General features: G+C 36.5%; 1 protein-coding gene across 8 annotated transcripts in view; it reads left to right on the top strand.

The window, feature by feature from the left end:
- SNAP91 (synaptosome associated protein 91) overlaps positions 1-14384 on the top strand; it is a 169621-nt gene that overhangs the window by 69065 nt on the left and 86172 nt on the right. For all 8 annotated transcript variants that reach the window (XM_070376277.1, XM_070376270.1, XM_070376272.1 and 5 more), the window contains exons 8-9: positions 6310-6416; positions 10498-10539. In XM_070376277.1, the coding sequence (XP_070232378.1) occupies positions 6310-6416; positions 10498-10539 (149 nt within the window). The remainder of the gene's footprint in view (positions 1-6309; positions 6417-10497; positions 10540-14384) is intronic.

Here is a 14384-nt window from a genome sequence, read left to right as displayed (position 1 = left end):
GGGCATAAGGAGAATTTTTATTTCCCTGTGGCAGGTGGGCTTCCCAGGTGGCACTGGTGGTAAAGAACTCGACTGCCAATGCAGGAGACAGATGCAGGTTTGATCCCTGGGTCAGGAAGATCCCCTGGAGGAGGAAATGGCAACCCACTCCAGTATTATTGCCTGGAGAATCCCATGGACAGAGGAACCTGGTGGGCTACAGTCCATAGGGTCACAAAGAGTTGGACATGACTAAAGTGCCTTAGCACGCATGTGGAAGGTGATTATAGAATCTCCAAGCAAGGCAGGACCAACATCTTCAGAATGAGAAGGAAAAGATTTTTCCAGCAAAGGTAGCTCATTTTGGTTTGAATCTACCAAGTACTTTTCTTTCTCAATAAGAGCCCTAACATTCACAAAGGAGACCACACTGAGGCTAGAAATTTAATTTAGCCACACATGTTATAATTCAGCAACTCACAAGATTAGACTCTGACTTTAGCGATGACAGCCCTGTGACTGCAAGGATAAGATTATTGCAGGGCAGCATGGAGTACCATAGTCTGACTGGAGCCTTGAGCCAATCATTTTAAATCCTGTGTTGTCATTTTCCTTTTTAAGCTCTCGGGTGGAGTCAGAAGCAGGCGCCCTCCCCACCGTTCCATCTGCCTCATTCTCATCATGGTTCTCTCCCAGCCGCTGCTTGTTCTGATAAGCTTCATTCTAAGGTGCTCATTTCATAAAACCACAGGCCATAATTTAAATAATTATTTTGCTCCTCTGCAGCACGGATTCCACTAATCCATTTCTCCTCTAGTTGCAGGTGGTCATCTCTGCCTTCAAATTCAGTCAGGTTGCATATCTGATCCCAGACTCCCCCCTTTGTTTTTGAGGGTCTGAGTTCTAAAGCCAGTTCAGTGCGGAATATTGTGTCTATGCCAGAAACAGAAACCACTCTATTCTAAACAGAAGAGGATTCCAAACAAGGGGTTGGATCCTCATGTAATTGCTGGAAGCCTGCAGGAACTGGTTCTGGGCTCAGCCTCGGGAGATGCTTCTGAAGTAATAAGTTCCTGTGCCCTAGGGAAGCTGCTGCTTCTGGGTCACTCCTTTAAGGTGTGCTGAAACTGCCTCGGCTGCCTTGCAAACTGGAAAGCTGGAGAAGTGACCCTGGATGCTGTAATCCAGGGATTTAGGGAGTCAGAGCCAGTGGCTGTGACTGCGATCATTACCCTCAAAGCCCAGGAAGCTGGAGGATGGCAGTGGAGTGCTGAGGAAGATGTGTACCTTCCCAGGAGCTTATCACTTGCTGTAAGAGAAAACTGGACGGGTACAGGAAGCCTGCTGCTGCCTCAGTTTCCCCTTCCAGATTGCCCCAAAGTCTGTCTAATGTGCAGAGCTGAATTTGCCATCCTGGCTTCTCACGAGGATAGAAAAAGAATGGACTCGGGCGTACCAGTGACTGTCGAATACAGGGCCCTGGGAGGCTTTGCCTTTTGTGGGGAAAAATTCCTACCTGTGGTTTGCCGTTCAAAATCACATCACTTTTATTTCAGGTGGGAGAGTTTGTCAGCAAGCCAAGTAAGATTTTTGCCAGCCACTTTTTCTGACTGATATTAATTCTCTTCTTTATGGCTCATAAATGTGAGCTTTTGCTGAAGTTCATTTTCAGCCATGTACTATTTGGCTTTTTCTGTATGCTCTTCACGGAAAAATGTTTATCTTCATTATGATGAGTCTTACATCTATTCTTTCAGTTCTTCCCTTCCTCCTGAGCTTCAGTTTTGCATGTCTACCGATATGTTGACATTTAAATTTAGATACGCTAGTAAAGTAATGCTCAAAATTCTCCAAGCCAGGCTTCAGCAGTATGTGAACCGTGAACTTCCAGATGTTCAAGCTGGTTTTAGAAAAGGCATAGGAACCAGAAATCAAATTGCCATCATCTGCTGGATGACCAAAAAAGCTAGAGAGTTCCAGAAAAACATCTATTTCTGCTTTCTTGACTATGCCAAAGCCTTTGACTGTGTGGATCACAAGAAACTGTGGAAAATTCTGAAAGAGATGGGAATACCAGACCACCTGACCTACTTCTTGAGAAACCTATATGCAGGTCAGGAAGCAACAGTTAGAACTGGACATGGAACAACAGACTGGTTCCAAATAGGAAAAGGAGTATGTCAAGGCTGTATATTGTCACCCTGCTTATTTAACTTACATGCAGAGTATTATGAGAAATGCTGGGCTGGAAGAAGTACAAGCTAGAATCAAAATTGCAGGAAGAAATATCAATAATCTCAGATATGCAGATGATACCACCCTTATGGCAGAAAGTGAAGAGGAACTAAAAAGCCTCTTGATGAAAGTGAAAGAGGAGAGTGAAAAAATTGGCTTAAAGCTTAACATTCAGAAAACTAAGATCATGGCATCTATTCCCATCACTTCATGGCAAATAGATGGGGAAACAATGGAAACAGTGTCAGACTTTATTTTTGGGGGCTCCAAAATCACTGCAGATGGTGATTGCAGCCATGAAATTAAAAGACACTTACTCCTTGGAGTAATATGTCCCTGGTGGCTCAGATGGTAAAGCGTTTGTCTGCAATGCAGGAGACCCAGGTTCGATCCCTTGGTTGGGAAGATCCCCTGGAGAAGGAAATGGCAGCCCACTCCAGTATTCTTGCCTGGAAAATCCCATGGACGGCAGAGCCTGGTAGGCTACTGTCCATGGGGTCGCAAAGGGTCAGACACGACTGAGTGACTTCACTCACTATTCACTACTCCTTGGAAGGAAAGTTATGACCAATCTAGATAGCATATTAAAAAGTAGAGAGACATTACTTTGCCAACAAATGTCTATCTAGTCAAGGCTATGGTTTTTCCAGTAGTCATATATGGATGTGAGAGTTGGACTGTGAAGAAAGCTGAGTGCTGAAGATTTGATGTTTTTGAACTGTGGTGTTGGAGAAGACTCTTGAGAGTCTGATGGACTACAAGGAGATCCAACCAGTCCATTCTGAAGGAGATCAGCCCTGGGATTTCTTTGGAAGGAATGATGCTAAAGCTGAAACTGCAGTACTTTGGCCACCTCATGCAAAGAGTTGACTCATTGGAAAAGACTCTGATGCTGGGAGGGATTGGGGGCAGGAGGAAAAGGGGACGACAGAGGATGAGATGGCTGGATGGCATCACCGACTCGATGGACGTGAGTCTGGGTGAACTCCGGGAGTTGGTGATGGACAGGGAGGCCTGGCGTGCTGCAGTTCATGGGGTCGCAAAGAGTCGGACACTACTGAGCAACTGAACTGAACTGAACCATGTTCTTTTTTATGGAATTTTAAAAAATCTGGCTGTGTTGGGTCTTCGTTGTGGCACACACGATTTCATTGCGGCGCACAGATTCTCTAGTTGTGGCGCACGAGCTCAGTAGTTGTGGTGCAGGAACTCAGTAATTATGGCACGTGGGCTTAGTTGCGCTGTGGCATATGGCATCTTAGTTCCCCAACCAGGGATTGAACCCACGTCCTCTGCGTTGCAAGGCAGATTCTTAACCATTAGACCATCAGGGAAGTCCCAGATACTATGTTCTTACCTAAAACTTGGCAGTCTCTGAAACAGCTCTCAAATTTGTCCTTCTTAACCTCCCTGTTTCTGTTTCTAATAATTATAATTAGTTATAATAATTAGTCTTCTAAACCTGAAACCTCAGTTTGAAACTCTGTTTGAGTTGCCCATTTACTAAAATCCATGCCAGTCAGAAATGATTCATTCTCATCCTCTCTCCCCAGGGTACCCCCTTTCATCCCCGCTTCTGTTTCTGCCTTTATGATTGATTTAGCGATTAAAGATATTAAGTCACATGACTCTATTCTGTTTTTGTCTTGAACAGTTCCTTCCTTCAATGCCGCTTAGCTTTATGTTGACTTTTTTCAAAGATTATACTAAACATACATTTTCTCCTTAAAATAATAACACTTCAATAAATATTTTTATTTAATTAGAAAAAGGAGGTCTCTTGGCTGTGATTAGGAGCAGAAAAGAAGATTTGTACCTTTTAAAATTAGAGACCTGAGTTCTCAAAAGTGGTAGTTGTACACTCTGGCATTGAATGGTCTTCGCTCATCATTGTTGTCAACTTGGTCTTGTAAAAGTAACACTCTAGAAGATAAAAACTACACTCAGTATCCTGAGTGTTTTGAGACACGTCTGTTTGTGTTTGTTTACTAAATGGTGTTGGCAATTAACTTTATATTATAGGTGAGTTTCAGTCAAGGACTTCATGACCAATTCTCTGTATCTAAATTGGAATCTATAGTGGTGCGGATATTTGCAAGCATTTTATCGCTCTGGCCTATGAATAAGCAGATTCTTCCCTTACTGACTAATGGTCATTAGTAAGAGTCCACATGCAAAGTCTCAGTTTGTTTCACTGGAATGAGATACCTTTTCATCTGGTCCTTTTCTTAGGACAGTTATTCTGTGAAAGTCAGTACTAATATGACAAAGGACTTTATTAGCACTTTGTAAAGATTCATGTTACAAATGTCAGAATTTGATCATTTCAAATACTGAAAATCAACGTGTTACCTTTAATATGAAAGAAAAACATGCATTTCTAGGCCCATCCCCTCTGTTAAAAGTGTCAATTTCTCTGGTTTCTAAAGGGATAAGAGGACTTCAGCTTTGCACTGATCAGTACCTGTTGCCTTTCTGTGTCATTACCACTATTACAGAAACATTTATGAGATTATAACCTAAAACCATCATCATTGAATCTCTTTTGTTCCTTAATCCTAAATTACCAAGAAAAATAAAATACAATAATACAATATAAACAATTTAAAAAGCGTACAGAGGAGACAAAAATTTCTTAAAATTTTGGTGCATTGGTTCTAAGAAGAAATTGGGATTATTCAGCTTGATTTCTCTTTTTGTGTTATCGCTGAAGATCTGATTCAAAGACATAAACTCAGATTATAGTTTAAAGAAAAAAGTAAGACACTTAGAAGAAATTGTTTTGAGGAAGATTGTTTTAAAAGAAAAAAAGTGTTTTACAGAATAGGTCCTAATTTTCAAAGGTTTAAACTGGAAAGATTTGTTCCCGTATAGCACCATACATAATTCTGTCTCTAGTTGAGAACACAGGGTAGGGTGGATAAAGAAGGTATCCTAAAATTTGGTCATTTTTTAAAAGATCCACTTTCCTCTCAAATCTTAACAAGTAGAAAACACTATGCGTTTGTTTTCTTGGTCTTTTTGCTTCTCTTGAATCCATGTTAAAAAGTAAAATTACCAAAAGACTGACAACTGAAGGTAATGAGTAGCTACCCTTGATAATTAGTTCTTTGTGTAATTATATATTATTCAACTTAAGAAAATTAAAAATACTTTTGAGGTAGTAAAATAACATGCTGAATGAAATCTAGAACTTTCAGATGTGAGAAAGCATAAAAATAGCATACGTTTTGCAAATATAAAATGATGAATATACTGAGCCATCAGTTACAATCTAAGGTTGCCCGGGAGCTATTGTAGACATCAGCTGACTGTGTCTCTGTCTGCAATGACAATAATTTTTCCCTGAATGAATGGAGGAATGATTGGCTAGGGAAACCACTGCTAACATACTAGTTTTCTTCAAAACATGTATGGAGAAAATACAGTCTCATACTGTAATTATTATTCATGGCTGAATTCTAGTCTTGGGAGGCAGAAAAGGGCAGCAAAAGGATTCTGTAATTCTCTCTAGAAAGTTAAAGATTGAGAAAGAGGATATGATTATAGACCAGAAAATATGAAACTCCACTGTTTTATAACTAAAAGAATAATGTTTGAAAGAATTAGTTGATGAGCGGTAAAAGCAAGTGTTATTTATATGAAATGTAGACAATTTAAAGAATTCTTTAATTCAGGGAAGTTTATAAATGATTATAATAAATAGATTATTGCTTTATAATGAACTAGTAAGAAAATAAAGATGCTGTAAGATGCAGTCATAACTTCTGAGATTGTTATCAGCAAGAATTTGGGGTAGTTTTCTGAAACTGAGTACCAGGGTATATAGATCGTGAAGTAAACTTACAATGGATATATTCTTCTACTTTAACTGTATTTTCATTATTTAAATTGTTTTGTGTGAGACACTGTAGAACATAATACCTTTCTTGAACTACTGGAACCTCCCTTGTTCAGGTGTTTTCATACTTGGCATACATTTTAGTGCCAGTTGTTTTAATTCAGACATTAAAGTTGTAAGTAATAGTATCAGGGTAAGCTTAGAAGAAGATTGAATATAATACTCTTTTTGAAATGCTTATCTGCCTCTTCTAGAAAAGTTTTTTGAAATGAAGAAAGGACAATGTAAAGATGCTCTGGAAATCTACAAACGATTTCTAACTAGGATGACACGTGTGTCTGAATTTCTAAAAGTTGCAGAGGTAAGTAATATTAACTCATATATCTGGAATAAACAGTAGAATTCATAATCTGGAAAGACATTCTGCCAGAGTCACAACGTATTAGGGGCAGAAGTCATCTCATCCAGGTTCTCACCCAGATCTGTGCTCCATACTTCTGCATTTCAGTCAGATCGTTCTGTGTCCAAATAAAAGTTTCGTGGATGCTGAGCTCACTCACAGCTTTGCAAGGTGGTTCATTCCTCCATCCCACCCTATGACTCTTCTTGATTGTAAGAAAGTTATTCCTTTGTATTGAATCCTAGAAAAAAGCCCATAAAAAGTCTGTCCATTGTTCTCAGTATGTAAATGACAAATCATAAACTCTTTCTTACTTCATTATTTTAATAATGTAATACTTTTCTTTACTTTCTTACTTTATTATTTTGTCAAAATGATTTAAACACAAGAAAAAAAGGAAACAGTATAATTAATTTTATAAAGTTTATAAATTGTTTTTTAATGATGTCTCTTTATAAGTAATCACAGTAACTGTGTAGCTATACAGTCCTCTTCCTGGAGTTATCCATAAATTGGTGTTTTCTCCTACGAAATCCAATGATCGACTCATACTGATAGTGGAGATTATGACATTTTACTACAGTCCTTTGTCAGGATGAATTAAGGGTTCCCTGGCGTGTCAGCTAACTGATTGCTAACCCCTCAACTTTGTGAGAGGGGTTCTGAAGCTCATCTGCAAAGAATAAAATGGTGTGGACGTGGGACATTTATCCCGTGTTTTTGCTGTTTTCACCATTTTCAGGCTATAACACAGGAATAATAGGAGTTTTATACATGTAATTTCAGAAGTACTCTAGCCTGTGTTATTTTTCAAATTTCATTTATTCACGGGAATGGTAATCGTCACATTCAAATTCCAAGTTCAGAATAATCTTGCAGAATGCTATCTTTTGAGCTTAGACCTGTTCAGTTTATAATCAGAATTTTTTTTAAAAAATTATATAATATGGAAAACAAAAGGTAAAGATTAGCTGTATAAATTAATGCTTTAAAGCATTCATGTGTACTTCCATGGGTTTATTGAAGTTGGTGGCCTTTAAGAAAAATAGAACTGCTTGAAACTTTTGCTGCTACACAAGTTTTTTGTATTTGATATGATTTTCCCATGATTTAACCATAAGTATCAGTATAATCTAGTAAAATTTGCCTACTTTTTTCCTGTGAAAAGATACCTAAGCACCCAGGGCAGAAGATTATTTCACGGTTCAATTAATTCCTGGTACACATTCTTTCCAGTGTTATCATCTGATATTGTGTATATCAGAAAAATAAAGCATTGGACATGTTACAGTTTGAGGTATATATTTCTCTAATCAACATGAAAAGGCTGGGATCAAGGTCTTCATGAGAAAAGGAGTACTTATTATCAATTCATTCCATTCTTACATGTAAAATTTTATTTTGTGTCTCGATAACCTCATGTTATCTCAGACCCATTTTAAGCTGCTGAGAAGGAGATATACAGAAATTAGATGTCATTTTGAGAGTTTTAAGTATTTTTGTTTTATTCGAACTTTATGACTAAGACTTTTTGTAGATTGGATGAAAAAAAAGTGAAAGTGAGTTGCTCAGTCATGCCCAACTCTGCAGTCTCATGCACTGTAGCCCACCAAGCTCCTCTATGGGGTTTCCCGGGCAAAAATACTGGAATGGGTTGCATGCCCTTCTCCAGGTATCTTCCTGACCCACGTATCGAGCCCATGTCTCCTGCAGCTCCTGCATTACAGGCAGATTCTTTACCATCTGAGCCATCAAGAAAGCCCAGAATGGATACTAATTGACAAAGTTGTTTTTAGTAGAATAAATATTAATCGCAAGGGGCTGTGTTCTCTTTCATATTTAAATTACATTGTCCATAATTTAAACACTAACTGAATACCAATATTTAGTGGTTTGGTTATGAATGTTAAATACAGAGAATTTTCAACAAATGTACAACCCTTCTCTTTCTACGAAAAGTGATTGTGTGGGTACCTTGTATGGACTTCTGCCTGGTAAGCTGCCCTGTAGTTAACACCATTTGTCTGAAGGATGTGTGGGAGACTTCCACAATGTTGTTTATGAAATATGACTTTATTATAGGCTGTTTGGCAAATGTTAACATTAGATTGTCTATCATATTAAAAGAAATATCCATAGTTCCTATGGCCATATCCACATTTTGCAGGGGAATTGCTTGAAGTACAGAAAACTTGCCATGTTTTGAATTCTTATGCTGAAGCTTCTAAAGCAGACAGCTCAAACTTTGTAAAATGGTTATTTAACAGGTAATAGGCATGTCTGCTAAACACACTTCCGTTTTATAGAACTAAGTTATTCTTAGTTTGTGATTCCAAGGTAAATACCAACTCGTAGGAGTTATGTCTCCCAGAATACTTACAGACAGAAAGTGATGAGATTTCTGTAATACAGTCACACTTCAGCTCTGTCCCCTTAGTTAAGTGTTCAGGGCAGTAAAAATAGCAAATAAAGAAAGAATTCCTAAACTATGTCTTTAACAGAGTTACCCATTTAATAGAATCACATCACCTTTTACCTACGTGATTCCATTATTAAGAATCTATAATGCTTTTGGTTTCCCTGGTGGACAAACGGTAAAGAATCTGCCTGCAATGCAGATGACCCAAGTTCAATCCCTGGGTCGGGAAGATCCTCTTGAGAAGGGAACAGCTTCCCACTCTAATATTCTTGCCTGGAGAACTCCATGGACAGAGGAACCTGGTGGGTTACAGTTCATGGAGTGGTAAAGAGTCGGACACGAGTGAGCATCTAATACACACACATAATGCTTTAATTTCAAACATGCTGACTTCATTCATATTAGTATTTTAATAGATCATCTCAAGAGGTATTGATATACAGAAGTGTGAAGTTGCCTTAATTTATAATTCCAAAATTTGAAAGAATATGAGTATAAGGATGACACAGATAGCTCCCAACAAAGAATTACCATCCCAAAATGTCGATACCGCCAAGTTGCAAGACCTTTTTGGAGATACAGAGAAGGCAAAAGGAAGAAGTTAGCTCATATGTGTCCCTCACGTGGATTTTCCACTCTCCAGTTTGACATACTGTCTTCACAGAAGCCTGACACTTACACTTCCTGCATGTGCTTCTACATTTCCAGCAGCTTAACAAAACACTTCGATTCTCAGAGAGATACGTTTTTCTGTAAGCCTCAATTTCCTCATTTATACAGCATGAGAGAATTAAAGTTACGATTTGTATTTTAATCCCAACTTTTTATTTTGAATAATTTTCAAACCTATAAAAAGAGTTGATAGAGTTGTATAGTGAACTCCTGTATACCCTCTTCATTGATTGACCTTAAAAAAGTGAATCTATTCCCATATTTGCATTCTTACTAGCTCTTTCTTTTTCTATCCCTCACTCCCTTCTCTTCCTTCCCCAAGCTACCAAGATTAAAAATTCACATGTGCTTTTATCTAGTAATTCTACTTCCACAAATGTGCCCTACAGATGTATCCACACAAGTGGAAAATGATGCCTGCAGCATTGCTTGCAATGACAAGAGATGGGAAGCAGCTTAAATGTTCATTAATAAGTGACTTGTTAAATAAATTATAGGATGAGGAAGCTGCTTCAAAATAAATACATAATTATTTCCCACATTACTATACAATAACAGTATACCATATACACTGGGATTATGCTTTTAACTTGACGATGTATCTTACAGCCATATCCATATTAATATACAGAGTTTCCTCATTTTTTGAAGCAGCTTCCTTCTAGTTGCCATTAACCATGGAGGAAATTTTTTACATTTCAGTTTCTTAAGTTCTTTTTTTTAGGTTCAGCAAAATTCTGTTCATTTGTTATTTCTAACTCTGTTGCCAAAATCATTGCTCTTTTGTTGATGGGAAAACTACACAAAAAGCACATATTCAGACTGAGATTAATGTACATAATAACAACTATTTTTTAGCAAGATTGAGCTGTGCTTTTAACTAATACTCTAGGTGATCTAAGAAATTAATTTTTTAAATCCTGTTAAGTAACTTTTTTTTTTAATCCACAGCAAGTTGGCATTGATAAAGGTGACATTCCTGACCTCACTCAGGTGAGTGATTGTCTTAAGTGAAAAACTTAGTATGCATGAAATTACTAATCCATGTTTTACCATAAATGGTCTTACTTCGGGCAGAGTCTTGTAAGCATTTGATGCATTTTGAATGTAGGCCAACCACCTTTCTTGGAAATCATTCTAACTTGCTTATTTTTTCTAGCTATTGAATATATTTCTAGAGATATGGAGATTTTCCTACTCTTAAAAAATTTCTTTTTGAAAGACAACTGAATATAATTATTGAGCTCATTTTTTCATTCTTAAATTTGAACCAAAAGGAAGCTTTAAATAATGTTTAAAAGGTACTTTATTCATGAAACATGACTATTCGTAGGCATGTAATCAGAACATTTGAACTATTATTCTGCTTGTTCTAGTTTTCAGTGTGTCCCAGGGATGGAGAAGGGGGCACGAATGAGGAGAACACTGATGTCATAGTTCTACTACACTAATTCTTTTCTCCGCTATGAATGCGAGGAATGTCTATATACAAAAGAACCTTTTTTTAAAAAAAGTAGTAGTGGTAGATAGTGATTTTTTTCTGGAGACTTTCTAGAAAGCAAAAGCAGTAGTAGTGCTTCCTTATGAATCCTTTTATCTGTCAAGAGAGTACAGTGTACAGCTCCTCTGATGGAGAACTGAGCCCATTCACACATGCACAGAGTTATTGTAGGACCTTTCTCCTAATTGGCTGGAACTGTTTTTGTTGAATCAGCTTGTTGGCCTGTTATAGTAAATTTCGGTCCCAAACATGTTCTTTAGCTCAGAACAGATGATAGGAGAAAATATAGAACTGTCATCATATATACCAGTAATGAATATCTGAGTTTCCTATCATTGTAAATTAAAAAAAAAAGTTATTATTATTATCCCTTTAAGTGTCTCTATATTTAAATAATGTTAGCCTTAAATTTTTGTTAAAAATCAGAGAAACCCAAAGTAATGATCTCTGTATTTACAGTATTAAAATATCAATTAAATACCAAGGATTCTTTATAAATAAAACTCAAAAAACAATTCAGAACATGAGGGCATTATGTTTTTTGATTTAAAAGTTGGGCAATAGCAAACTCCCCTGACAGTCCAGTGGTTAAGACTTCACACTACCAATGCAGGGGGTGTGGGTTCGATCCCAGCTTGGGGATTTAAGATACCATATATTGTGTGGTACAGCCAAAACATAAAGTTAAAAACAATAAAATTTGGGAGATAACACCTTCTATTAGAGTATGTTATACTCTATTATGGAAGTTATTTTATACTTCCAATAGCATAAAGTAGTTCTGCTACTATGAGAAGATAGTGTTCTTTAATCAGTTACATACCTAAATAAGATATTGGTATCATCTTGGTTATGGTTAAAGATTAAGTGTGCATAAAATACTATTAAAAATATCTTTATTAGATAAAATTTATGAATTTTGTATCACTATAATAAAAAGCAAAAAAATCAGTGTGCTTTCATTTAAAATTAATTACAATAAACATTTACATTATACAATACAATACAATATAAATACAATAAACATTAAAACTAACCTAGATAAATTATATGTTAACCCCCCAAAAAAGATGGATATTTAACTCAAAGATTAGCTTTTAGAAATGTTGAATCATCTTTATTTCAACTATATAGACTGTTCTTGCCATGGAACAGAAGTAAAACTAGATATATTGTTTAATAGGCTGGCAGGTAAGAAGAAAATAGGTCCTCAATTGTCTCACTTAGTTTGGGCAGAGTCTGAAGGGAGACAAAGAAAGGTTTAGAAGAATATTTAAATACCTTTTTGTTTGTAAAATTAGAAAATTATTAAAAGAAGATTTATAAACTTGGGTTTAATTTTAATGATATGTAATATTCATTATAATTTATATAATCTCTCAAGTCTAGAGACATAATATTTTATTTAATGATGTCTGTATTGTCATAATTTGAGGAACTGAGCCCCACCCTCATCCTTAAAGAAGATAAATCTTGCTCTGGATCTGGTATTAGTAGAAAGCTGTTCTGATGCAGAGATTCATTAGACACTGGTAACGCTCTCTCCTCTGCTTTTGTTATGACCTTAAGAGTCACATAAACTTTAATATTAGCATTTATTTTAAAATTACCTCCTTATTAAAAAAAATCCTCTACTTCATTTCTCCAATAGATATTTAAATCTCAATTCAAAAGTATTGTGTGCTTCTGAAATTCCTTAACAAGTAACCTAATTGTGGTTTTTGTTGGGATCATGAGCAGCAAAACTAAACACACTCCCTAATTTTTATTTAGAGGTCTCCATCGGTCTTATTGGAGGCTCATCATTGGATGGGGGTTTAGACCCGTTGTGACAATATGGTCTGATACAAGCTGAAAGGTGAGCTATTCTAGGGTTAGTCCTTCAGGTAGGGGTAAACCAAGACTAATCTGGAAATGGGTCAGAAATGCCAACCTGTGTGAAGTCTAAGATCTCTGAGATTAGATTCTGCTCTCTGCCAGCCTTCTCTGTGGCAGCCATGACTACTGAATCTAGCCATGGCAATGAACAAAAATACCCACCAAGGAAGAGGATTAAAGAGGGGGGAGCAGAAGGGCTCCCTATCGACTGGCAGTAGGAAAAGGCTGTTCCTAACTGAGAAAGGATTAGAATTCCTTTTGCAGCAAGATGACACAGAGGAATTGAATGGATATCTTTTAACTTAGAAAATGCACAATAAATACCAGTGTGGCATCTGTAGCCCTTCTTTTTTTAATTTAAATTTATTTATTTTAATTGGAGGTTAATTACTTTACAATATTGTATTGGTTTTGTCATACATCAACATGAATCTGCCACGGTGTACATCTGTAGCCCTTCTTAAGTTGTGCATATAATATCATCATAACAGCATTTTAAATGCTTTATAAATATTGAAGAAAAATATTTTTAATACTCAAAAGTTCAGTACTAGATAAGAAGTGAATGTGATATCAGAACTGAAATATTTCCTCCTCAGCCCTTTCCAATGGTTTCTTAGAGCTAATGATCAAAAATTAGAATGCTCTTTTTGTTGCCTTTTTTTTTTTCATTTGGTTTTAATGATGCTTTAGAATCTAAAGCATCTGAGTTGTAGATGGATGGTTCCTTTCAAAATCAGCTATGAATTTTTTTCCAAGAAAAGGATTTTCAAAATATTATTTCCTGTTTGGTGTGTGTGCATGCATGTTCCAAATTTAATATATCTCCATTCATGAAAAACATCTTAGGTTTTAATGTCAGGAATTCTGGTTGATCTAAAAACTACTGGTAAAGAAACGTCTTCTTTTAAAGACTGTACCATTGAATCAGTAACCGTGGTATATCACTGTTATTTATTCGCTTTCACAAGCTGCCTCTTATTCTTTGGGTTGGTGTTTTCATCTGATTGGTCTATTGACTTCGGCATTATTTAAAATAAGCCACTAAGGGTACTGCTAATTATTCTGAAGTTCCTTTTACAACAGCAGAGGCATTGCCAAAATTTTGCCCCTTTGGAACTTTGAGACAGTTTTCATTTTTGTCTGCTGCATGGGAGGATGCGCTCAGTGCCATAGATGCACTTGAGAAGGTCAGCATTCCTACACTCAACGAATTTTATTATCACAGTAGTTCCTTTCCCTCTGAAAATATTTGTGTTTATTTCTGTTAGATTTTAAATGTGCTAATAAGAGATATAAATAATAAAGCATCTTTGAACCTCTAAGGTAGAGTGCTGCAAACTTAATTTTATGTGCAGTGCATTGCAGAGTGACACCTCAGAGTCAGTTTTGCCGTCTGTGTTTGTCTCAACTATTGTGATTTTTTAACTGCTACTTTGTTTTTAATTTTTTTCTTAAA

Source organism: Bos mutus, chromosome 9 (genome assembly GCF_027580195.1).
Source record: "Bos mutus isolate GX-2022 chromosome 9, NWIPB_WYAK_1.1, whole genome shotgun sequence".
Taxonomy (NCBI): Eukaryota; Metazoa; Chordata; class Mammalia; order Artiodactyla; family Bovidae; genus Bos; species Bos mutus.
Note: the sequence above shows the minus strand (reverse complement) of the source record. Positions and strands in the feature narration are given on the sequence as shown.